The sequence below is a fragment of the Ursus arctos genome, chromosome X (assembly GCF_023065955.2).
Source record: "Ursus arctos isolate Adak ecotype North America chromosome X, UrsArc2.0, whole genome shotgun sequence".
Lineage (NCBI taxonomy): Eukaryota > Metazoa > Chordata > Mammalia > Carnivora > Ursidae > Ursus > Ursus arctos.
The window spans coordinates 49,574,203-49,598,671 of NC_079873.1; the positions used below are offsets into that span (position 1 = coordinate 49,574,203).

The 24,469-nt window shown below is 40.2% G+C and overlaps 1 protein-coding gene across 1 annotated transcript; it reads left to right on the top strand.

Moving 5' to 3' along the window:
- The first annotated feature begins 16,790 nt into the window (after positions 1–16,790).
- Positions 16,791–17,252, top strand: LOC113248676 (profilin-1-like). Its single transcript, XM_026490261.1, has one exon. It carries the CDS (start codon positions 16,791–16,793, stop codon positions 17,250–17,252), a length of 462 nt encoding a protein of 153 aa, XP_026346046.1.
- Positions 17,253–24,469: the final 7,217 nt, after the last annotated feature.

The following is a 24,469-nucleotide window of genomic DNA, read 5'->3' on the forward strand; positions in this document are numbered from 1 at the left end:
AAAAATATTATTATGAAAAAAAATAGGGTACTCCCCTCTACTCCCAAAAGTGTTCTAATTTGGATGAAAAATTATAAAGTCACCTTATACAAAGCTGATATGTTAAAAGAAGTCTAATTCATGAATTTTTTAGGGATTTTTCTTTTCTATTGACAGCTGGAGCTTTCACTATGACATTAATATGCAGACACTCATAGAGTTTATTAGAATAAAAACATTTGACAGTGCCAGACGTCTAAATCTGTAGACTCAGAATCATGAAATACAGTATAACAGAATGTATTGGAATTTGGGTTTAAAATCACATTTTCCTTGAGTTGAATTCTGACCCTATCATTTACTGGCCTTGAAAAGTTATTGAACCTTTCTCTGCCTCAGTTTTACGTGTAGAAAAATGGGGATAATAATAGTATTTTTCATAGGATTTTATTTTGAGGGATTAAATATGTGTAAAGCTCTTACAATGATGGTTGGCACATTCAACTATTCAATAAGAGTTACCTATTATTTTTGCAATAAGAAATTAAGTTAATATTTTTTCTCATTCCATTTATGCCCCAAAAGATATTCCCTTTCCAGTGGTGTTCTTAATGATTCATTTCTTGAATATTTCTATGTTTTTACTGTGTGCTACAGACATTAAATAGGAATACATTACCCTTTAAGAACTTAATAATAATAATAATAATTCCAAATAAAAATAAAGTTAAGGAATCAGCAACTATAAAAATACCTTTGATCAAGTTCCATATAGCTCAATAAGTGAAAATAATTCAATATCAGAAAATTTCTTTTTTTTTCTTTTTTCTTTTTAAGATTTTATTTATTCATTCGACAGCGAGAGAGCAAACACAAGCAGGGGGAGTGGGAGAGGAAGAAGCAGGCTCCCAGCGGAGGAGCCGGATGTGGGGCTCAATCCCAGAACACCAGGATCACGCCCTGGGCCTAAGGCAGTTGCCCAAATACTGAGCCACCCAGGCACCCCAGAAAATTTCAATATCATATATCACGTGATGAGATTTAAAAAATCAAATGCTTTATTTCAATTGGTACAGAAAAAGAAACATTTAATTGAGTTCAATTCTATTATGATGATAACTTAGTGAATTAGGAACAGAAGTGAATACCCTTAACTTGGTAAAGATTATATACCAAAAACCTTCAAAAAATGTTATGTGTAATGGAGAAACTAAATGCATTAATTTAAAATTATTAACAAGACACCAACTAATACTTCTACTGTTGTAGATATCTTAGTCAATACATGAGGAAAAAGAGGGGAGACATTTAAGAATGCAATAAGGGGAACAGAAGTACTCTATCTGGCATAATTTACAGGGAAGATAATTATCAACCAAGAAAAAAATCAAGCAAAAGAACTAACAAATTATTAGAACTAATATAAGAGGAATTCAACAATGTTGCCAGATAAAATATCAACTTACAAAAATCAATAGTATTTCTCTATATAAGCAATGCCCATTAAGAAAATATTATTCATAATGGCAACAAAAACCATGTAGAATCTAGGAATTAGCTTACCCAAACTAACACAAGATGAAAGACCACATCAAAAAAGCAGAAGCAGAGATATGGTCCAAATCCATCAATGAACAAAATGGACACCACAAGTACAGAGAAGGGAGAAGAGCAGACCATACCAAGCAACCGAGACAGGGGGGACCTGCAGTGGGAAAAGGAGTCCCTATAACACTTGGCTTTGAAAATCAATGGGGCTTAACTTCCCAAGTTTTTGCAATCATCAAGGCTTAACTGCAGATATTTTAAATATCAACAGGCTTAGCTCTGGAAGACTTAGAGAGCAATGGAAACTGAGTCTCCACCCCTAACAAGCAAGCATAACAAACAACCTCACCAAGATAAAGTATAAAGCAGCAGCTTCAAAAGCACTTACAGAGAATTGGTAGGAAGATGTCAGTGCAGCAGGAGGGCCCAGCACTTGCTTCATCCCAAGAGTACAACTAGATAACTACCAAATCATACCAAATGCTCCAGAAACTGATCTGAAGACTGACAGAACAAACTCTACAACTAAAGGTAAAGAAGAGGCCACCAGAAGAAGATAGGAAGTGTGGATACATGGTTTGGGAAAGAAACAGACCTTGACTGCTGCCATAGGGAGGGAGCTGCAGTCACAGAGAAGAGCGAGAGACAGACAAGCACACAGAGGAGCCCACAGGGAAGATGATCCCCCATAGCAATTGGCTTGGAAAGCAAAAGGGACTGAATTTCATGAGTCTTTGTAACCAGCAGTACTTAAAGCCAAGAGTTCTTAAGGTCAGGGGACTTGGCTCAAGGAGAGCCCAGAGGGTATGGTGCAGTTCTTGGAGAGAAGGCAGGGCAAACAGCCTACAGACATACACTGTGCAAACAGCAATCGGAAGAGCACTTGTAGCACACAGTGGGGAGGTTATTTGCTCTTGGAGTGAGTTCCAGAGGGCCAGCTTCACAAAGAAACCCCTCTAGGAACAAAGGAACTGCCAGGGGCCATTTTCGTCGCCTGCCCCACAGTATAACCCTAACTTGCTTACACCATGACCCTCTTCCCCACCCTCTGGTGGAACTGCCTCAGTCATGCTTGCCTCAGTTCCAGTTCTATGAGCCCCCTCTCGCAGAAGACTGGCCAAAATCCCTGCCCACACCACAACTCCTGACCTGGGAGTTTTGCAAGGCCTCGGTTCTGTTGGCAGTGGTGACAGATACCATCTCACATGCAGACCAGAGCAAACTTAGTTAAAACTTGCCACATTCAAGCCAGGGACCAAACACTGTGCAAACACGCAAAGATAGCCTCTGTAGATGATTTGCCTGAAGGATAAAGAAGCCAGGACAAAACAACAGCACACACAGCACACACTGGAGACACTCCATGAAGTGGCAAGGCAGGGAGGATAGGGGGACAATACAATATAAGACCTCTTTTTCATAATGCCAGTATCTTCAAGATCAAGGACATACCTAAACTTTTCTAACACATGAAAGCAGGCATAGAGATTTAGATAAAAGGAGAAGACAGAGGAATCTGTCCCAAGTGAAAGAGCAGGACAAGGACACAGCCAGATATTTAAGTGAGACAGATATAAATAACATGCCGAACAGCATGGTACTGGCACAAAAACAGACACATAGATCAGTGGAACAGAATAGAGAGCCCAGAAATGGACTTTCAATTCTATGGTCAACTAATCTTCAGCAAAGCAGGAAAGAATATCCAATGGAAAAGAGACAGTCTCTTCAACAAATGGTGCTGAGAAAACTGGACAGCCACATGCAGAAGAATGAACCTGGACCATTTTCCTACACCATACACAAAAATAAGTTCAAAATGGATGAAAGACCTAAATGTAAGACAGGAAACCATCAAAATCCTAGAGGAGAACACAGGCAGCAACCTCTTTGACCTCAGCCACAGCAACTTCTTGCTAGACACGACTCCAAAGGCCAGGAAAACAAAAGCAAAAGTGAACCATTGGGAGTTCACCAAGATAAAAAAGCTTTTGTAAACCAGAATAAAGAGACATATAAATAAAAATACATTAATAATAGGGGATCTCAACACTCCACTATCAGATATAGACAGAACACCCTGGCAAAAACTAAGCAAAGAATCAAAGGCTTTGAATGCCATACTCAATGACTTGGACCTCATAGATATATATAGAACACTACACCCCAGAACCAAAGAATACTCATTCTATTCTAATGCCCATGGAACATTCTCAAGAATAGACCATGTTCTGGGACACAAAACAGGTCTCAACCGATACCAAAAGATTGAAATTATTCCCTGCATATTCTCAGACCACAACGCTCTGAAATTGGAACTCAACCACAAGGAAAAATTTGGAAGAAACTCAAACACTTGGAGACTAAGAACCATCCTGCTCAGGAATGACTCAATAAACCAGGAAATCAAAAATCAAACTAAACAATTTATGGAGACCAATGAGAATGAAAATACAACAGTCCAAAACCTATGGGATACTGCAAAGGCAGTCCTAAGGGGGAAATACATAGCCATCCAAGCCTCACTCAAAAGAATAGAAACATCTAAAATGCAGTTTTTATATTCTCACCTCAAGAAGCTGGAACAGCAACAGAGGGACAGGCCTAATCCACGCACGAGGAAGCAGTTGACCAAAATTAGAGCTGAAATCAATCAAGCAGAAACCAGAAGTACATTAGAGCAGATCAACAGGACTAGAAGCTGGTTCTTGGAGAGAATCAATAAAATTGACAGACCACTGGCAAGACTTATCCAAAAGAAAAGAGAAAGGACCCAGATTATTAAAATTATGAATGAAAAAGGAGAGGTCACAATGAACACCATTGAAATTGGAAGGATTATTAGAAATTTTTATCAACAGCTATATGCCAATAAACTAAGCAATCTGGAAGAGATGGACTCCTTCCTGGAAACCTATAAACTACCAAGATTGAAACCGGAAGAAATTGATTCCTTAAACAGGCCAATTAATTATGAAGAAATTGAGTCAGTGATAAACAACCTTCCAAATAACAAAACTCCAGGCCCGGACAATTTTCCTGGGGAATTCTACCAAACATTCAAAGAAGAAATAATACCTATTCTCCTAAAGCTATTTCAAAAAATAGAAACAGAAGGAAAGCTACCAAACTCATTTTATGAGGCCAATATTACCTTGATCCCCAAACCAGGCAAAGACCCCCTCAAAAAGGAGAATTACAGACCGATTTCCCTAATGAATATGGACGCCAAAATCCTCAACAAGATACTTGCTAATAGAATCCAACAGTACATTAAAAGGATTATCCATCACGATCAAGTGGCGTTCATACCTGGGATGCAAGCGTGGTTCAATATTCGCAAATCAATCAGCGTGATACATCATATCAACAAGAAAAGACTCAGGAACCATATGATCCTCTCAATCGATGCCGAAAAAGCATTTGACAAAATACAGCATCCTTTCCTGATTAAAACCCTTCAGAGTGTAGGAATAGAAGGTACATTTCTCAATCTCATAAAAGCCATCTATGAAAAGCCTACTGTAAATATTATTCTCAATGGGGAAAAGCTGGAAGCCTTTCCCTTAAGATCAGGAACTCAACAAGGATGCCCACTCTCGCCACTATTATTCAAAATAGTACTAGAAGTCCTTGCAACAGCAATCAGACGACAAAACGGGATCAAAGGTATTCAAATCGGCAAAGAAGAAGTCAAAATGTCTCTCTTTGCAGATGACATGATACTCTATAGGGAAAACCCAAAAGAAGCCACTCCCAAACTATTAGAAGTTATAGAGCAATTCAGTAACGTGGCGGGACACAAAATCAATGCTCAGAAATCAGTTGCATTTCTATACACGAATAACGAGACCGAAGAAAGAGAAATTAGGCAATCCATCCCATTTACAATAGCACCAAAAACCATACGTTACCTTGGAATTAACTTAACCAGAGACGTAAAGGCCCTATATTCTAAAAACTATAAATCACTCTTGAAAGACATTGAGGAAGACATAAAAAGATGGAAAGATATTCCATGCTCATGGATCGGAAGAATTAACATAGTTAACATGTCCATGTTACCCAGAGCAATCTACACTTTCAATGCTATCCCGATCAAAATACCGAGGACATTTTTCAAAGAACTGGAACAAACAGTCCTTAAATTTGTATGGAAACAGAAAAGGCCCCGAATCTCCAAGGAATTGTTGAAAAGGAAAAACAAAGCTGGGGGGATCAAAATGCCAGATTTCGAGCTGTACTACAAAGCTGTGATCACAAAGACAGCATGGTACTGGCACAAAAACAGACACATAGACCAATGGAACAGAATAGAGAGCCCAGAAATGGACCCTCGGCTCTTTGGGCAACTAATATTTGATAAAGCAGGAAAAAACATCTGGTGGGAAAAAGCCAGTCTCTTCAATAAATGGTGCTGGGAAAATTGGACAGCTACATGCAAAAGAATGAAACTTGACCACTATCTCACACCATACACAAAAATAAACTCCAAATGGATGAAAGACCTCGATGTGAGACAGGAATCCATCAAAATTCTAGAGGAGAACATAGGCAACAGCCTCTACGACATCGGCAAAGCAAACTTTTTCATGACACATCCCCAAAGGCAAGAGAAACAAAAGATAAAATGAATTTATGGGACTTCATCAAGATTAAAAGTTTCTGCACAGCCAAGGAAACAGTCAGAAAAACTAAGAGGCAGCCCACGGAATGGGAGAAGATATTTGCAAATGACACTACAGATAAAGGACTGGTATCCAAAGTCTACAAAGAACTTCTCAAACTCAATACACGAGAAACAAATAAACAAATCAAAAAATGGGCAGAAGATATGAACAGACACTTTTCCAATGAAGACATACAAATGGCTAACAGACACATGAAAAAATGTTCAAAATCATTAGCCAACAAGGAAATTCAAATCAAAACCACACTGAGATACCACCTTACGCCAGTTAGAATGGCAAAAATAGACAAGGCAAGAAACAACAATTGTTGGAGAGGATGTGGAGAAAGGGGATCCCTCCTACATTGTTGGTGGGAATGCAAGTTGGTACAGCCACTCTGGAAAACAGTGTGGAGGTCCCTTAAAAAGTTAAAAATTGAGCTACCCTATGATCCAGCCATTGCACTACTGGGTATTTACCCCAAAGATACAGACGTAGTGAAGAGAAGGGCCATATGCACCCCAATGTTCATAGCAGCAATGTCCACAATAGCTAAATCGTGGAAGGAGCCGAGATGCCCTTCAACAGATGACTGGATTAAGAAGTTGTGGTCCATATATACAATGGAATATTACTCAGCTATCAGAAAGAACGAGTTCTCAACATTTGCTACAACATGGACGGCACTGGAGGAGATAATGCTAAGTGAAATAAGTCAAGCAGAGAAAGACAACTATCATATGATTTCTCTCATCTATGGAGCATAAGAACTAGGATGATCGGTAGGGGAAGAAAGGGATAAAGAAAGGGGGGGTAATCAGAAGGGGGAATGAAACATGAGAGACTATGGACTATGAGAAACAAACTGAGGACCTCAGAGGGGAGGGGTGTGGGGGAATGGGATAGACCGGTGATGGGTAGTAAGGAGGGCACGTATTGCATGGTGCACTGGGTGTTATACACAACTAATGAATCATCGAGCCTTACATCAGAAACCGGGGATGTACTGTATGGTGACTAACATAATATAATAAAAAAATCATTAAAAAAAAAACTTTTGTACAGCAAAGGAAACAATCAATGAAACTAAAAGGCAGCCTACAGAATGGGAGAAGGTACTTGCAAACTGATAAAGGGCTAGTATCCAAAATGTATAAAGAACTTATCAAACTCAACACCCCCCCCACAAAAAAAATAATCCAGTTAAGAAATGGGAAGAAGGGGGCACCTGGGTGGCACTGTCGTTAAGTGTCTGCCTATGGCTCAGGGCGTGATCCCAGCGTTCTGGGTTCGAGCTCCACATCAGGGTCCTCTGCTGGTAGCCTGCTTCTTCCTCTCCCACTCCCCCTGCTTGTGTTCCCTCTCTCGCTGGCTGTCTCTCTCTCTGTCAAATAAATAAATAAAATCTTAAAAAAAAAGAAATGGACAGAAGACATGAATATACACTTTTCCAAAGAAGATATCCAAATGGCTAACAGACACATGAAAAGATGCTCAACATCACTCAGGGAAATTCACATCAGGGAAATACACATCAAAACCACAATGAGATACCACCTCACACCTGTCAGAATGGCTAAATTTAACAACACAAGAAACAACAGGTGTTGGCCAGGATGTGGAGAAAGGGGAGCCCTCTTATACTGTTGGTGGGGATACAAACTGGTACAGCCATTTGGCAGAACAGTATGGCAGTTCCTCAAAAAGTTAAAAAATAGAACTACCCTATGATCCAGTAATTTCACTAGTAGGTATTTATTTACCCAAAGGATACAAAAATACAGGTTTGAAGAGGTACATGCACCCCCAATGTTTATAGCAGCATTATCAACAATAGCCAAACTATGGAGAAAGCCCAAATGTCCATCAACTGATGAATGGATAAGGAAGATGTGCTATGTATATATAATTTTTCAGCCATCAAAAAGAATGAAATCTTGCCATTTGGAACAATGTAGACTGAGGTAGAGTGTATTATGCTAAGCAAAATAAGTTAGAGAAAGTCAGAGAAACCATATGATTGCATTCATATGTGGAATTTAAGAAAGAAAACACATAAACATATGGGAAGGTGGGGGAAAAGGAGAGAGGGAAAAAAAACCGTCAGAGACTTTTAATGATAGAGAACAAACTGAGGGTTGATGGAGGGAGGTGCGTGGGGCATGGGCTAGATTGGTGATGGGTATTTTTTTTTTAAGATTTTATTTATTTATTCGACAGAGATAGAGACAGCCAGCGAGAGAGGGAACACAAGCAGGGGGAGTGGGAAAGAAGCAGGCTCATAGTGAAGGAGCCTGATGTGGGGCTCGATCCCATAACGCCGGGATCACGCCCTGAGCCGCAGGCAGGCGCTTAACTGCTGTGCCACCCAGGCGCCCCGGGTGATGGGTATTAAAGAGAGCACTTGTTGTGATGAGCACTGGGTGTTGTATATAAGCAATAGTACTGGGTGTTGTATGTAAGCGATAAACCAGTGAATGTTCCCCTGATACCAATATTGTATTGTATATTAACTAACCTAAATTTTAAATAAAGACTTAAAATACACATATATACATATATATGTATAAAGGAAATCACATTTACTTGATAAACACTTTACCCAGATTTATCTTGATTCATTATGACCCTGTTTATATCCTAAATGAATCTGAAGTGGTTTACAGTAAAAACAAAAACAAACAAAAAACACCCAGATCTATAATTAGGTTATTAGAACAGAAAATCAAAGCCATGAAGAGGAGGAGGAAGTAATTATACTAATTACAAGGGCTAATACAGTTAATACAACTGAACACTAAATCTGGTAATTAGTTTCCTGGCAGTCAAGCCAAAAATTATCTTGTTTTAGGAAAATTTCATGTGAATCGAAATCTTGAGAGCAGGTAGCGTGGCTTGAAAAGCACTTTGTAAACAGTAGAGTACTATAAAGCATTATTTATTATTATTATTATTATTATTTATTATTATTATTATTATTATTATTATTATTATTATCCAGAATGGCATTCTATACCCATCCAACACTTCCAATTATTTTGGCTGTTGTTTTGATGGCAATTTCACACAATTTATCATAGTCTGAACCTGCCATGCATACTAAACAACAAAAAGACAATGCTGCTCTGCCACTAGCTAGATGACTGACCTTGAACAAGAAACTTCAGCAATCTGGGCCGCAGCTTCCATATTTGTGACATGAGAGGTTTGGACTATCACTAGATGACCTTATATTTTACCTATTCGCATATTTATTTGTTAGCAGCTTTACTGAACTTACCATAAAATTCATTTGTTTTATGTGTAAAATTCCCTGATTTTTAGTAAATGTACAGTTGTATAACAATCACCACAATATATAATTTTAGAACATTTACATCATTCCAAAAAAAAAAACCTGCATTCCCATTCCTTATTAAGATGATTTAAAAGTTCCTTTCTAATTTTATATTCGGGTTTCTAGACCTAAAAGCTTTAGCAGCTCTTTGCTACCTATACAGTTGACCCTTGAACAACATTGGGGGTTGGGGCACCAAACCCCACACAGTTGAAAATCCACATAAAACTTTTGACTCCCCCAAAACTTCATTACTACTGGAAGCCTTACCAATAATATAAACAGTTGATTAACACATATGTTATGCTATGTGTATTATATACTGTATTGTTACAATAAATTAAGCTAGAGAAAATAAAATGTTATTAAAAATATCATAAGGAGGATAAAATACATTTACAGGAATGTACTACATTTAGGAGAAAAAAAATGCATGTAAGTTGACCCACACAGTTCAAACCCATGTTGTTCAAGGGTTAACTGTAGAACCAAGTTCAAATTCCTCAGGGTAACATTCAAGCCTCTACAATCTACAGTACCTCTCTGTTCCTCTCACTCCCTTGCCCTAATGAGTTACCTCCAAGTTTATGGTCTTGCAGTTACCTTGGTAGGGAGTCCCTCTCACCTCCCCAATTTCTGAAGGGTAAAATCATATCTATTATTCAGATTCAGTCTAAACGCCACTCTTCCATAAAACTTTCTTCATTTCATACTCCTCACACTCATCTAGAACACTTATTTGCCTCTGATCTCTGACAGTATTTCATTTGTCCCTCTCATGAAAGTTCTTACTTTCATTTGTGGATCTTATGCTTAATATCTCAACTTCTTACTTGATTAAGATATCTTAGAAAGGCAGTTAGTTGCTATAACTAAGAGAGCTATGTATCCTTAACAACTTCCAATGTTGCATGTTGTAAGTAACAATTACTGATGGTGATGATAGTAACTGGTAGCTAAATTAAGCACCAATAATGTGCCAGGCAGTGTTCTAAGCACCTCTACCAATATTAATTCATTTTATCCCTATAACTATCCTGTGAGATAGGTACTATTATTACCAACATTTTACAGATAAAGAAACTGAGGCACAGAGAAGGTAAACACTTGCCAAGATAACAAAGTTAAATAGTAGAGTTGAGATTTGCACTCAGACAGTCTGGCTCTAAAAAATACACTTTTAACCACCATAGTACATTTCTAAGCCAGCTGAAACTCAGTAAATGTTAACTGAAAAAAATCCTAATTACTAAGCTTCCATTCTGGGAAGGAAAGGTAATTAAGAATTCTAGGTGCTGACACAGAAGTAAAAAGGACTAATTCTGATTTGGACAGAAGAGTCACTAAACTTTTGGATTGGCCCTGAGGTGCTACAAAAACCATTGTTTAAACCCTGAGGTTATAACTTACAAAGACCATTCCTCTCTCATACATAGGTGGTGAGAGTGCAAAATTGGTATTTTCTACTCTAGGTGAATACATGCATATCTTATGATCCATAAATTCCATTCCTGTGCATATCCCAACAAAACTGCTTATGTATATCCACCAAAAAAATGTTCTACTTGTAATAGCCAGAACTAGAAATTCCCCATCAACAGAAGAATGGATAAATCACATGTGGCATGTTAACAAAAGGAAATACTATACAGCAATGAGAATGATCTATGACTACAAGGAATAATGCAGATGAATATTTCAAACATAATGTTGAGCAAAAGAAACCAGACACAAGGGTATATACCTTATGAATCCATGTATATTAAGTATCAAAAAAGGAAAAAAAAACTATTGTGTTAGAAGTCAGGGTAATGGTTACCCTTGGGAGGGGTATTGACTAGAAGAGGAATGTTCTGTTTCTTGATCTGGGTGCTGGTTACACAGTTGTGTGCAGTTTGTGAACATTCATGGAGTATACATTTATATTAATAATTTTTAATAGATTATACCATGCAGACATAAACTTTTCTCTATGTATATTACATTTCAATAGTGTTTTAAAAAGTCTTTCCAAGAGAAGAAAAAGATAAACAAGAGCCAAAAATAAAAGTCACTTCTGCACTTGACGTGTAGAACTAATGACTGACAAGCTCATGGTTATCTCTTTGTCCTAAGATGTACAAGACAATCTCTTCCTTTTGTAGATACAGTGAGTTAACAAAAGAAGCCATCTTAATCCCTAGCCACTAGTGCAACCATAATCCTTCCCAGAAACTCATAATAATAAAAGAAAAAACAGACTTGTGGCAGCATACCACTTGCGGGCACTCAGCTCTGCCAGACACAAAATGAAATGCCAATTTTATTTAAAGAACTAAGTTTTCATTTGGAGTTTTTATTTATAGTCCAAGAGTAACAATGCCATCATCCATGGAGTACAAATGGAGTCTAGGCATGATGCCAATTAAAGTTTTCTTGAGCATTAACCTCATCTCCACAACAGTCTGAAACTGAGCACTCCTATCCTTATTACACAACTCACTTCACCTATATGGGTCTGTTTCCTCATCTGTAACATGGGAATAATAATAGTACCTCCCATATAGGTTGATGTAAAGACTGAAGACCTATTTCATGCAAAGCATTTAGCACAGTGCCTGCCACAGAGTTAAATATTCAATGTATTAGCTGCTATTATTATTTTGATATAAGTGGGATAATGGCATCTTTTCCCTTACCATACAGCTAGCCCAGTTTATAGCTTTAATCTCCCAACATGAGGATTTTCATATTTTAACTACATTAATATTTTAATACACAAGCAAAAGGGGAGTTCTATCTCCCTGCTCTCTCCGAGGTCAAATAAGAAAAAGGGAGTAATTCTTTTTTTTTAAATTAATTTATTTATTTTGGAGAGAGAGAAAGAGCACACAGGCACAAGGGGGAGGAGCAGAGGGGGACAGAGAGAGGAAATCTCAAACAGACTTCTCACTGAGCATGGAGCCTGAGGCAGGGCTTGATCCCAGGACCCAGACATCATGACCTGAGCCGAGATCATGACCTGAGCTGAAATCAAGAGTCTGGTGCTTAACCGACTGAGCCACCCAGGTGCAAAAGGGAGTAATTTTGAAGTAGGTAAATAGGGTGGCCCAGGGTTAAATGGGCTGGGAAAAGAGGTAGTCTGGGTAGCAGATGATTTGCTTTGATGATGCCACCTTTCTGTATCATGCCAGAGAACCTGGTGCAGATGACATGACCTGCAAAGGAAGGGACCCAGAAAAAGGTAAGGTTGTATACTACAAGGGATGTTATTATCTTCAACAGAAAAAGGACCTAAAGAAGGAGTCATTAAAGGTGAAGTTTGAGTGTTATATTTCCTGCTTTGCCCAACAGGCAGCATAATAATCTTAAGTTAACAAGTAGGTAGAACATTTTTCTAGTTACAAAAAGCTTTCACACACGTCTTTTTATTTAGTCCTCACAATCACCCTGTGAAGTGAGCAGAGAAAATTTCATTATCCCCATTTTTAATACAGGAAGAAAGAAAGGCTCAGAGAAGTAAAATAATTTGTCCAAAGTCATCAGCTGGTTGGCGCACCTGGGTGGCTCAGTCGTTAAGCCTCTGCCTTTGGCTCAGGGCGTGATCCCAACGTTCTGGGATCCAGCCCCACATCAGGCTCCTCCGCTGGAAGCCTGCTTCTTCCTCTCCCACTCCCCTGCTGTGTTCCCTCTCTCACTGACTGTCTCTATCTCTGTCAAATAAATAAATAAAATCTTTTTTAAAAAAGTCATCAGCTGGTAGCTAGGGGACCAGCATTTTAATTCAAGTGTTCTGGGTTCAACACTCTGGAAAACAGTGTGGAGGTCCCTTAAAAAGTTAAAAATTGAGCTACCCTATGACCCAGCCATTGCACTACTGGGTATTTACCCCAAAGACACAGACGTAGTGAAGAGAAGGGCCATATGCACCCCAATGTTCATAGCAGCATTGTCCACAAGAGCCAAATCATGGAAGGAACCGAGATGCCCTTCAACAGATGACTGGATTAAGAAGTTGTGGTCCATATATACAATGGAATATTACTCAGCTATCAGAAAGAACGAGTTCTCAACATTTGCTACAACATGGACGGCACTGGAGGAGATAATGCTAAGTGAAATAAGTCAAGCAGAGAAAGACAATTATCATATGATTTCTCTAATCTATGGAACATAAGAACTAGGAAGATCAGTAGGGGAAGAAAGGGATAAAGAAAGGGGGGTGATCAGAAGGGGGAATGAAGCATGAGAGACTATAGACTCTGAGAAACAAACTGAGGGCCTCAGAGGGGAGGGGGGTGGGGGAATGGGATAGACCGGCGATGGGTAGTAAGGAGGGCACATATTGCATGGTGCACTGGGTGTTATACACAACTAATGAATCATCGAACTTTACATCGGAAACCAGGGATGTACTGTATGGCGACTAACATAATATAATAAAAAAACATTAAAAAAAAAACTATGTTTTTTCAATTAAAACATACTGGACTTTTGTGTGGACTCCACTTAGCCTGGGCCACGTCTGTTATGATTGAAAGGGAAAAAATTAAGCAGAGACTAGTTGTGTGAACTCTTCCTGATCCTCAGTCTCAGATGACAGAAAGAAAACTGACAGGAAGTAGACGGATTTGGAATAAAAAGAGCCTAGCGATGGGGAGGGAAGAAGTAGGATCTAAAAAGAAGAGTGGAAGCGGCTCTATCTGGGGATTGCTGTAAGCAGGCGCCAACTGGTTGGGCGAGGCCACCTTTTGGGTTTTTCCTCCTGGAAAAAGCAGGGCCAGGTCTACTGCGCTACACCTCCTTCCTTTGCCCATAGCCCAACTTGGGCTGGAGAGACGCTGTAGCTCCCAAAACCCAAAACCGCACTGGTGGGGGTCTGGGCAGCTGTCGTGGCAGGTTAGGGCAGAGAAGAGTAGGAAAACGCTGAATATAGGAAGTAACTCCCTGGGAGGTGATGACCTGTGGTGTATTCAAGAAGTGTGGCGAGTGTGTATTAAGAGGCTGGAGTAAGGGGGTGCGTGAGGTGACTGCTGGGGTGCCAGAAAGAACTGGCGTCCCAGGAACAGGGCAGGGAGGGACCTGGAAGGCGCGCACCCCTTGTCGCATGAGGGGACAGTTGGCGCAGACCACCTCTCCAACGCGCCACCACCAGAGGGCCGGTCTTTAGAAAAGTTCAATTTAGTTGAAAGGGGGTGTGAACCATGGAGAACGCGGGTCCCAGCGCAGGAAGAGGGCGTCAAAGAGCTCCCAGAAAAGGTTTGAGAGGGTGTGCCTGGGCTCTCCGTTGGATACCTGAAGAGAGCTCGAAGCTCCCAGCCTCTCTTAACTCTCCTCCTTACCTTGGGCACCGTGATGTGTTCCATGTTCCTGCCACCTGAAGCCCTGCGACTTGGGTTGTCGCTGCCGCCACCTCTCCAGCTGCCTACTTGCTCCCTCCCCATCCTGATACAAGCTCTGGTCACTTGATCCTCCTGGAGTTTTCTATCGCGACACTTTGTCTGTGGCCTCTCCTGCCATCTTGCTTCCTGGCAAATGCCCTTTGTAGTGGGGAACTGATGGTTTTCTGGTTTGGGCAACAGGTTGGGCCCACAAGTTAAGTTCCAGACTCGAGTACTGCCTCCCTTCTCACATACTTTAATGCTATAAGGGTTCTGGGAACCTATATAATTCCACTACTCTCTAATGTTAACAGTGATGGCACCCTACCAAGATAGCACAGACAATCCCATTCTGGCAACTGGATTTCTGAAAAGCTTCCTAGCTGTGAGGCCTTGGACAAGTCACAGTAGAATACTTTTTGAAATGATGTATAAGCATATCCTCCTCTCACTCCCCTCTTTTACTAGTCTACTAGCATTAACCTAGTTAAGTCCCAGACGATTGCAGTAGCCTCATAATTTTTGTTGTCATAGATGTGGGAAGAGGACCAAAGCCCACCAGACCACCTCTCAGATGAGGGGCCAACAGATGCAGTCATTCAGTAGTATTCTCTGAATCAGACTTGTGATGGAAAAAATAACAGACTGGCAGTTGGAAAACCTGATATATTATAAATGTCATTTATTTTTTGTTTCCCCATCTAGGATGTCAGCTTTGTGAGGCAGGAACTTTTGTTCACTGCTTGATCTCCAAAGTCTAGAAAAGACTTGGCATACAGTGGGTACTTAATAAATATTTGTTGCATAAATAAATTTTCAAAGCTATCCAGGATTTAATCCAGCATTAACTTTAACCATTTCCCCTAACATTTCTTCCTTAAGGCAAGTTGATGTCATTTCAGAGGAAAATAAGGGACAGGCAGGAACTTGCCAAATGTTGTAGAAGAATCAGAAGTCAAATTGGACCTCCAGTAGAGTAAAGAAAGCCTGACGATAAGAGGGAAAATACAGGAAAAGAAAGTATTGGACTCAAAATGTTTTCAGTAAAAAAATATACACTATTATCATCCATTTATTGTTTGCCTCCCCCATTATGGTGTCAGTTCCATGAGGTTTTTCTCTGTTTGCTACTATATCCCAGTGCTTAGAAAAGTACTTGGCACATGATGAGTGCTTGATAAATACTTGCTGAATGGCTAGATGGGAATGAATAACTCTAGACTCACAGCTGGTGTGGGCCAGAAGATAAACTAGAGGGAAAGAGTTTGGAGGAAGGGAAACCATGAGGAGGCTATTGTGGTTTTCCCAAAAGGAGCTGTGAACTGATGAGTCTATGGGACTTTTGACTTTGTACCTAGAGCTCATGCCTCAGCAAGATTAACCAACATCTGAAATGCTAATTGCTGTAGCAAATCTGTCCTGTTTTATAACCAAAACTCCAACTCTATTATTGCCTTCTTATGTTCTATTTTGAGGGCTTTTCCACTATTGGGGGTTAGTGTTCTTCCCATTGTATCCCAGGGAAGTAGGTATACTTTGCTCCATTGTCTATCTCAATAGCTAGAGGTACAGGCTCAGAAAGTTGCTGCCAAAAGTCACCCATGATGTGGTGGATGATGACTATTTAAAAAGTCACAGAGCCTTTGTGACCTCACTCATGCTCAAGAGTAGCTTGATAAATCACAGCAGAGGGCAGCTGGGCCATAACTTCATACAAGTCACCAAGACCTCCTCCACTTTGCTGCTGGGGAGAGGCCATCAGAAACAGACTGTATTTTTAGGTTATTTCAGTCTCAGCTTTTCAGTCATCTTAAGCCAACTGCTAACAAACTACTTTTGCAGACCAAATTACTAGAAAACACATTATTCATCTTATAGAGACAGCTTACTTGAATCATGCAGTGCATAGGGGATATCAGCGAAGAGGTCTGGCAAGACTGCATCACCCTCTTCCTACAGACTGGGATGTGCTGTGATGCAGCGATCATCACCAATTCCCCACCCTGGTTGTTAGCTTCTTACCCCGAAGGCAACTTTTTCCAGTTGACCCAGGAAGAAATTCAGATCTTGCTGTCGAGAGAGGGGAGAGAGAAGTTGTTTCTTCAGGGAATCACCCTTGCAGGGACCAAATGCTTGTTGATTCGGGACAACCTTTACACTGAGGGCAACAACACCATGGACCTCCGCACCAAAGGCCAGAGTCGGGGCAGCCAGGCAGTGACTGTAGTTCAGATTGAGTCTGTATACCTTGTGGTGATGGGACAAAAAGGAACAGAAGGAGGACCTCTCAACCTTAAAGCTTTTGAGATGGCAGGTTACATCAGAGAGGCCATTCATCAACACATGGCCCATTTCTAACTAAATAAAAAGGAATTGGTGTTTGACCTGGAATTTGAATTCAGTGTTATCTGTATTACCTCTAAGTTAACCTGGTCTTGAGGAAAACAAAAAGGGAGATCCCATATAAGGTTTGAAGATGTGTGTGTCTCTGTGTGTCTCTGTGTGTATGTATGTGTTGTGCTGTGTTGGGAGGGGGAGGCAGATTGAGGAGTAAGTGTTAAGGGATTAGGGCTTCTGGGCATTTTTTATACCTAAAACACCATCTTTCCTTAGCACCTGAAGGAGAGAAATGGGAACTAGGAAACCTTGTTTCTAATCCCAACTTTTTCCTTACTTACCATGTCTCTGAGGGCCATTTAACCTCTGGAAATCTAGGATTTTGTAACATCACACAGATTTTCCAAGGTCCAGCTCAAGTACTAACTCCACGAGGAAGCTTTTTCTACCTTCCCTGACCCTTGGGGTTGACACTGATTTGAATTCCTAAAGCATTAACTCTCTGGGTCATTTATTTGGCCCTTAATCACACTCTACCCAACATTTCTTGTATTAATGTTTTGTGTTCTTATTTAACTTCCCACACACATAGGTTTTGTTTCCCAACTTCATTATAATCTCCTTAAAGGGCAGATGATGTGTCTTCTACTTCTCTATATTTAGATGACCCAGAGCAGAGCTCTGACAGGGGAATAAGTTACATGGCTAAAATTACTTATCAGGAAGAAAGAGATTTTCTAAAGTGAAGATTCTACTGGGTATAGATGATCCAAGATGCTGTGGCTAGATTTTCCTTTTTGAATTTGTAGCTCACCTTTGGACCATTTATCTGTTCATTGTTCTCACTGTCAGGGTGGGCATGAAACTAATAAAGAGGTGAAAAATTCTAACCATTCAATCTGGTTTGTTGCTAGCTGCTCTGAGGACTCTGGGGTGAGAAAAGGCACGAATGAAAAAGATGAGGTTGAGTAATAAACCATAGTGCTTATTTGACCTGGTACTTATTTGATCTTGCTGTCACCAGTCCCCCAGGAGCAGTGATTATGGAGAAACTTCTTCTATGTTAATTACAAGGACCCACCTCTACAACAACCCCAACACATACCTTCACAAGCTTATAAAGGTCAGGGTTTAAACATGGAGGTATTTTTTAAAAGATTTTTATTTATTTATTTGACAGAGAGAGACAGCGAGAGAAGGAACACAAGCAAGGGGAATGTGAGAGGGAGAAGCAGGCTTCCCACCGAGCAGGGAGCCCAACGCGGGCCTCAATCCCAGGACCCCGGGATCATGTCCTGAGCCAAAGGCAGATGCTTAACAGCTGAGCCACCCAGATGCCCCATAAACATGGTGGTTGTCAAAATCTCTAGAGCAGTGCTATTCAATGCAAATATAATTCTAGTCACATATGTAATTTAAAATTTTGTGGTAGCCACATTAAAGAAGTAAGACAGGTGAACTTAATTTTAAGAATATAATTTATTAAACCCAGTACATCAAAATATTATTATCTAAACATATACTCAATGAAAATATTGCTGATGAGCTGTTTTACATGTTTTTATGCCAAGGCTTCAAAATATGGTGTGTATTTTACATTTGCAATACATCTCAATTCAGAAAAGCTTCATTTCAAGTGTTCCATAGCCACGGATATCTAGTAACTACTGAATTGGGCAGCATGGGTTTAGGCCAACCCCATTCAATGTTTGAAACTCCTCTGCAACATCCCTGGCAGGACATCCAATACATTCCATGCTAGGCATTGGCTAGGTAATTAAATGTCAAAAAAAAAAAAAGGAAAAAGAGGTTTCTTAGATAAGATCCTAGTGGGGACATGATAAGTGAAAAGATAAATTATATTTCACATCATATGGTTTCAATCACTCATGCAACATAAGAAATAGGAAGATCGGTAGGAGATGAAAGAGAAGAAGAAAGGGGGGGTAAACAGAAGGGGGAAAGAACCATGAGAGACTATGGACTCTGGGAAACAAATGGAGGGCTTCCAAGTGGAGGGGTTGGGGAAATGGGATAGACTGGTGATGGGTAGTAATGAGGGCACATATTGCATGGTGCACTGGGTGTTATATGCAACTAATGAATCAATGAACTTTATATAAAAAACCAGAGATGTACTGTATGGTGACTAACATAATATAATAAAAATTATTATTTAAGAAAAGAAGAAGCATAAATTTTTAAAAAAGATAAATTATAGTACCATGAAGTAAATGCTATGAAGTACTTTGTTTTTTCAAACATGTATTGAGCTCCTGCTATGTGTCATACACTGTTTTAGATATATCAGTAGACAAAATACACAAAAACTTTATGTTCATGGAGTTTATATTCTCATAAGAGAAACAGATAATATGTATCAGGAGATGATTAATGTTACAAAGACAAAGCAATATAAAGGGAGATAGAGAATGATGGGAGAACCTATTTTGAACAATGAGGTCAGAGACAGCCTCTCTGGAAAGAAGATATTAATGCAGAGGCCTAATGAAGTGAAGGAGTAAGCCATGTCAAAACCACCTCTATGGACCTCTGGTTCTTCACCTAGAAAGTGGAGATATTGATACTTGCAGGGTTGGTGTGGAGATCAAATGAAACAAAATGTGCACAAAGTGCAAAAGTATAAAATGTTTTAGATATCAGGTCAGCCATAGAAATAGGTGTGGGGGTTTAGAGTCCTCTGTCTTCAGACAGGTACAGGTAACCCCTACTTTTCAAAAGTTCATGTTCTGACACTCACTTTTATGAAAGACCTACATTGGTACCTGTTTTTGCTAACCAAAAGAAATTTGAAGAGAATTTTGACTTTTACAAAAAAAAAAAAGATAAAAAAACAAAAACAGTGTTCAGCATTTGTTTTGCAGTGAGCCATTATAGAGGTAGCATGCACCCTGTATAGCAAGAGTGGTGCCACCAAGCTCTTTCCCTGGAAACTACATTCAGCCTTTCAGCATCAAGCTGCCATAGCTTTGAACTGTGTCTGTGCTTTGTTTTGATTTATTTTGTGCATCCATTAGAAAGATGTATCCTATGGTATGAGAAAATTCTTTTTTTTTTTTTAAGATTTTATTTATTTATTTGACACAGAGACAGCCAGTGAGAGACAAGCAGGGGGAGTGGGAGAGGAAGAAGCAGGCTCCCAGCGGAGGAATCTGATGTGGGGCTCGATCCCATAATGCCGGGATCACGCCCTGAGCCGAAGGCAGACGCTTAACGACTGCGCCACCCAGGCGCCCCGGTATGAGAAAATTCTAAGAGAGATTATTTTTTGGACCTGGGAATGCTCAGAATATGTTCTGTATAAAGTAATGGTAATTGCTCCTTTGCTTTATGTCATTCTGCCTTATGAAAGTTTTCATAAGAGTGTTATCTGTTCAGATAGCAGGGGGACCCCATACTAGGAAATGGGGGGCAGAAGCTGAGCTGCTATGTGTTTGACAGCAGAGTCTGAAAATTTTGGGTCTAATGTGCCAGGTACAGCAGAGGTTTTAATTGATTTGGAAGTAGCCAGGTGTGGGAGTGGGGGGTAAGAACAAAGTGCTGCCTCTTGTGGAAGGGTAGAGGCAGTTCTTAAGAATAGCAGTAAGCATGGGGGCGCCTGGGTGGTACAGTCATTAAGCATCTGCCTTTGGCTCAGGGCATGATCCCAGGTCCCTGGGATCCAGCCCCGCATCAGGGTCATCTGCTGGGAGCCTGCTTTTTCATTTCCCACTCCCCATGCTTGTGTTCCCTCTCTCGCTGGCTGTCTGTCAAATAATAAATGAAATATTTAAAAAAAAAAAAAGAATAGCAGTAAGAATGGTGTGAGAGAGTGGTCAAGTTTCATTTTTTTGCATGTAGCTGTCCAATTTCCCCAGCACCATTTATTTAAGAGACTCTTTTTTCCACTACTTTATCAAAGATTAGTTGCCCAAAGAGCTGAGGGTCCTTTTCTGGGTTCTCTATACTGTTCCATTGGTCTATGTGTCTGTTTTTGTGCCAATACCATGCTGTCTTTGTGATCACAGTTTTGTAGTATCGCTTGAAATCCCACAACGTGATGCCCCCAACTTTCATTTTCCTTTTCAACAATTCCTTGGCGTTTCGGGGCCTTTTCTGGTTCCACACAAATTAAAGGGCTGTTTGTACCAGTTCTTTGAAAAATGTCATTGGAAAATTAATCGGGAAAGCATTGAAAGTGTAGATTGCTCTGGTAGCATGGATATTTTTTTAATTTTTTTATTTTAATGTTTTTTATTCCATTATGTAAGTCACCATACAGTACATCCCCGGTTTCCGATGTAAAGTTCGATGATTCATTAGTTGCGTATAACACCCAGTGCACCATGCAATACATGCCCTCCTTACTACCCATCACCAGACTATCCCATTCCCCCACGCCCTCCCCTCTGAAGCCCTCAGTTTGTTTCTCAGAGTCCATAGTCTCTCATGCTTCATTCCCCCTTCTGATTACCCCCACTTTTTTATCCCTTTCTTCCCCTACCGATCTTCCTAGTTCTTATGTTCCATAGATGAGAGAAATCATATGATAATTGTCTTTCTCTGCTTGACTTATTGCACTTAGCATTATCACCTCTAGTCCCGTCCATGTTGCAGAAAATGCTGAGAACTCGTTATTTCTGATAGCTGGGTAATATTCCATTGTATATATGGACCACAAATTCTTTTTTTTTTTTCTTATTTGAAGAGATAGAGACAGCCAGTGAGAGAGGGAACAGAAACAGGGGGAGTGGGAGAGGAAGAAGCAGGCTCATATTGGAGGAGCCTGATGTGGGGCTCGATCACACAATGCCGGGATCACGCCCTGAGCCGAAGGTAGATGCTTAATGACTGTGCCACCCAGGCACCCCAGACCACAAGTTCTTAATCCAGACATCTCTTGAAGGGCATCTCGGTTCCTTCCACAATTTAGCTATTTTGGACAATGCTGCTATGTACATTGGGGTGCATATGGCCCTTCTCTTCACTACGTCTATATTTTTGGGGTAAATACCCAGTAGTGCAATGGCTGGGTCATAGGATAGCTCAATTTTTTACTTTTTAAGGGACCTCCACACTGTTTTCCAGAGTGGCTGTACCAACTTGCATTCCCAACAAAAATGTAGGAGGGATCCCCTTTCTCCACATCCTCTCCAGCAATTGTTGTTTCTTGCCTTCTCAATTTTTGCCATTCTAACTGGCGTAAGGTCGTATCTTAGTGTGGTTTTGATTTGAATTTCCCTGATGGCTAATGAATTTGCACATTTTTTCATGTGTCTGCTAGCCATGTGTATGTCATCATTGGAAAAGTGTCTGTTCATATCTTCTGCCCATTTTATGATTTGTTTATTGTTTCTAGCATATTGAGTTTGAGAAGTTCTTTGTAAATCTTGGATACCAGTCTTTTATCTGTAGTATCATTTGCAAATATATTATCCCATTCTGTGGGCTGCCTCTTAGTTTTTTGGACTGTTTCCTTGGCTGTGCAGAAGCTTTTTATCTTGATGAAGTCCCACAAGTTCATTTTATCTTTTGTTTCTCTTGCCTTTGGAGATGTATCATGAAAAAGGTTGCTTTGGCCAATATCGTAGAGGTTGCTGCCTATGTTCTCTTCTAGGATTTTGATGGATTCCTGTCTCACATCAAGGTCTTTCATCCATTTGGAGTTTATCTTTGTGTATGGTGTGAAAGAGTGGTCAAGTTTCATCTTTTGCATGTAGCTGTCCAATGTTCCAGCACCATTTACTGAAGAGACTGTCTTTTTTCCACCAGATGTTTTTTCCTGCTTTATCAAAGATTTTTGCCCAGACATTTTAACTATGTTCATTCTTCCCATCCATGAGCATGGAATATTTTTCCATCTTTTTGTGTCTTCTTCAATGTCTTTCAAGAGTGATTTGTAGTTTCTAGAATATAGATACTTTACATCTCTGATTAAGTTAATTTCAAGATAACATATGATTTTTGTTGCTATTGTACATGGAATGGATTCCCTAATTTCTCTTTCTTCAGTCTCATTGTTGGTGTATAGAAATGCAACTGATTTCTGAGCATAGATTTCATATCCTGCCACATTACTGAATTGCTCTATAACTTCTAGTAGTTTGAGAGTGGATTCTTTTGGGTTTTCCATATAGAGTATCATGTCATCTGCAAAGAGAGACACCATACAGAAAGATAAAATCCAAATGCATGAAAGACCTTGATGTGAGACAAGTATCCATCAAAATCCTAGAGGAGAACATAGGCTGTAAACTCTTTGACATCAGTCACAGCATCTTTTTTCATGACACATCTCTGAAGGCAAGAGAAACAAAAGAAATAATGAACTTATGGGACTTCATCAAGATCAAAACCTTCTTCACAGCCAAGGAAACAGTCAAAAAAACACAGAGGCAGCTCACGGAATGGGAGAAGATATTTGCAAATAGCACTGCAGATAAAAGACTGGTATCCAAGATCTACAAAGAACTTCTCAAACTCAATACAAGAGAAACAAATAATGAAATCAAAACATGGGCAGAGGATATGAACAGACACTTTTCCAATGAAGACATACAAATGGCTAACAGACACATGAAAAAATGTTCAAAATCATTAGCCATCAGGGAAATTCAAATCAAAACCACCTGAGGGAGGAGTTCAGATGGTGGAGGAGTAGGGGTCCCCCTTTTCAGCTGGTCCCTTGAGTCGAGCTGGATAGGTACCAGACCATTCTGAACATCCACAGAATCAGCCTGAGATGCAAGAAGATATATCTGGATATCTACAAATGAAATACCTAGCTAGTAGTATTGAGGTACGAAGTGGGGAGCCATGAAGCCAAGCACAGATAATGGAAGATAAATGGAAGGGGGAGGGAGCCACTGCATTTGGGCACCAGGAAGCAGTAGCCACCTGCACTGGGGAGTGGGTGGACTCCTGGACCAGCACCCGCGAGAAAGCAGACTGAGACCGTGAGCAAGGGAACGCACGCGACCAGTCTGAAAAACGGAGCTTGGGATTGCGCGAACCACACAGAAACGGAGCTCTGGAGCATGCTGGGGCAGCTGTTGGCTGGTGGCTGGCAGTGAAAGAAACAAAAAGGACAGAGACGCACTGGCCCTGGAAGTGAGGTATGGGACACCAGCTGTGGGGCGCACATACAGGGACGATGCAGGGTTTAGCAGCACCAACAGAAACAGAGTTAAAGTGGCCAGATCCCTCTGTTCTGAGACAGAGGCTGAGATTCGGCTACT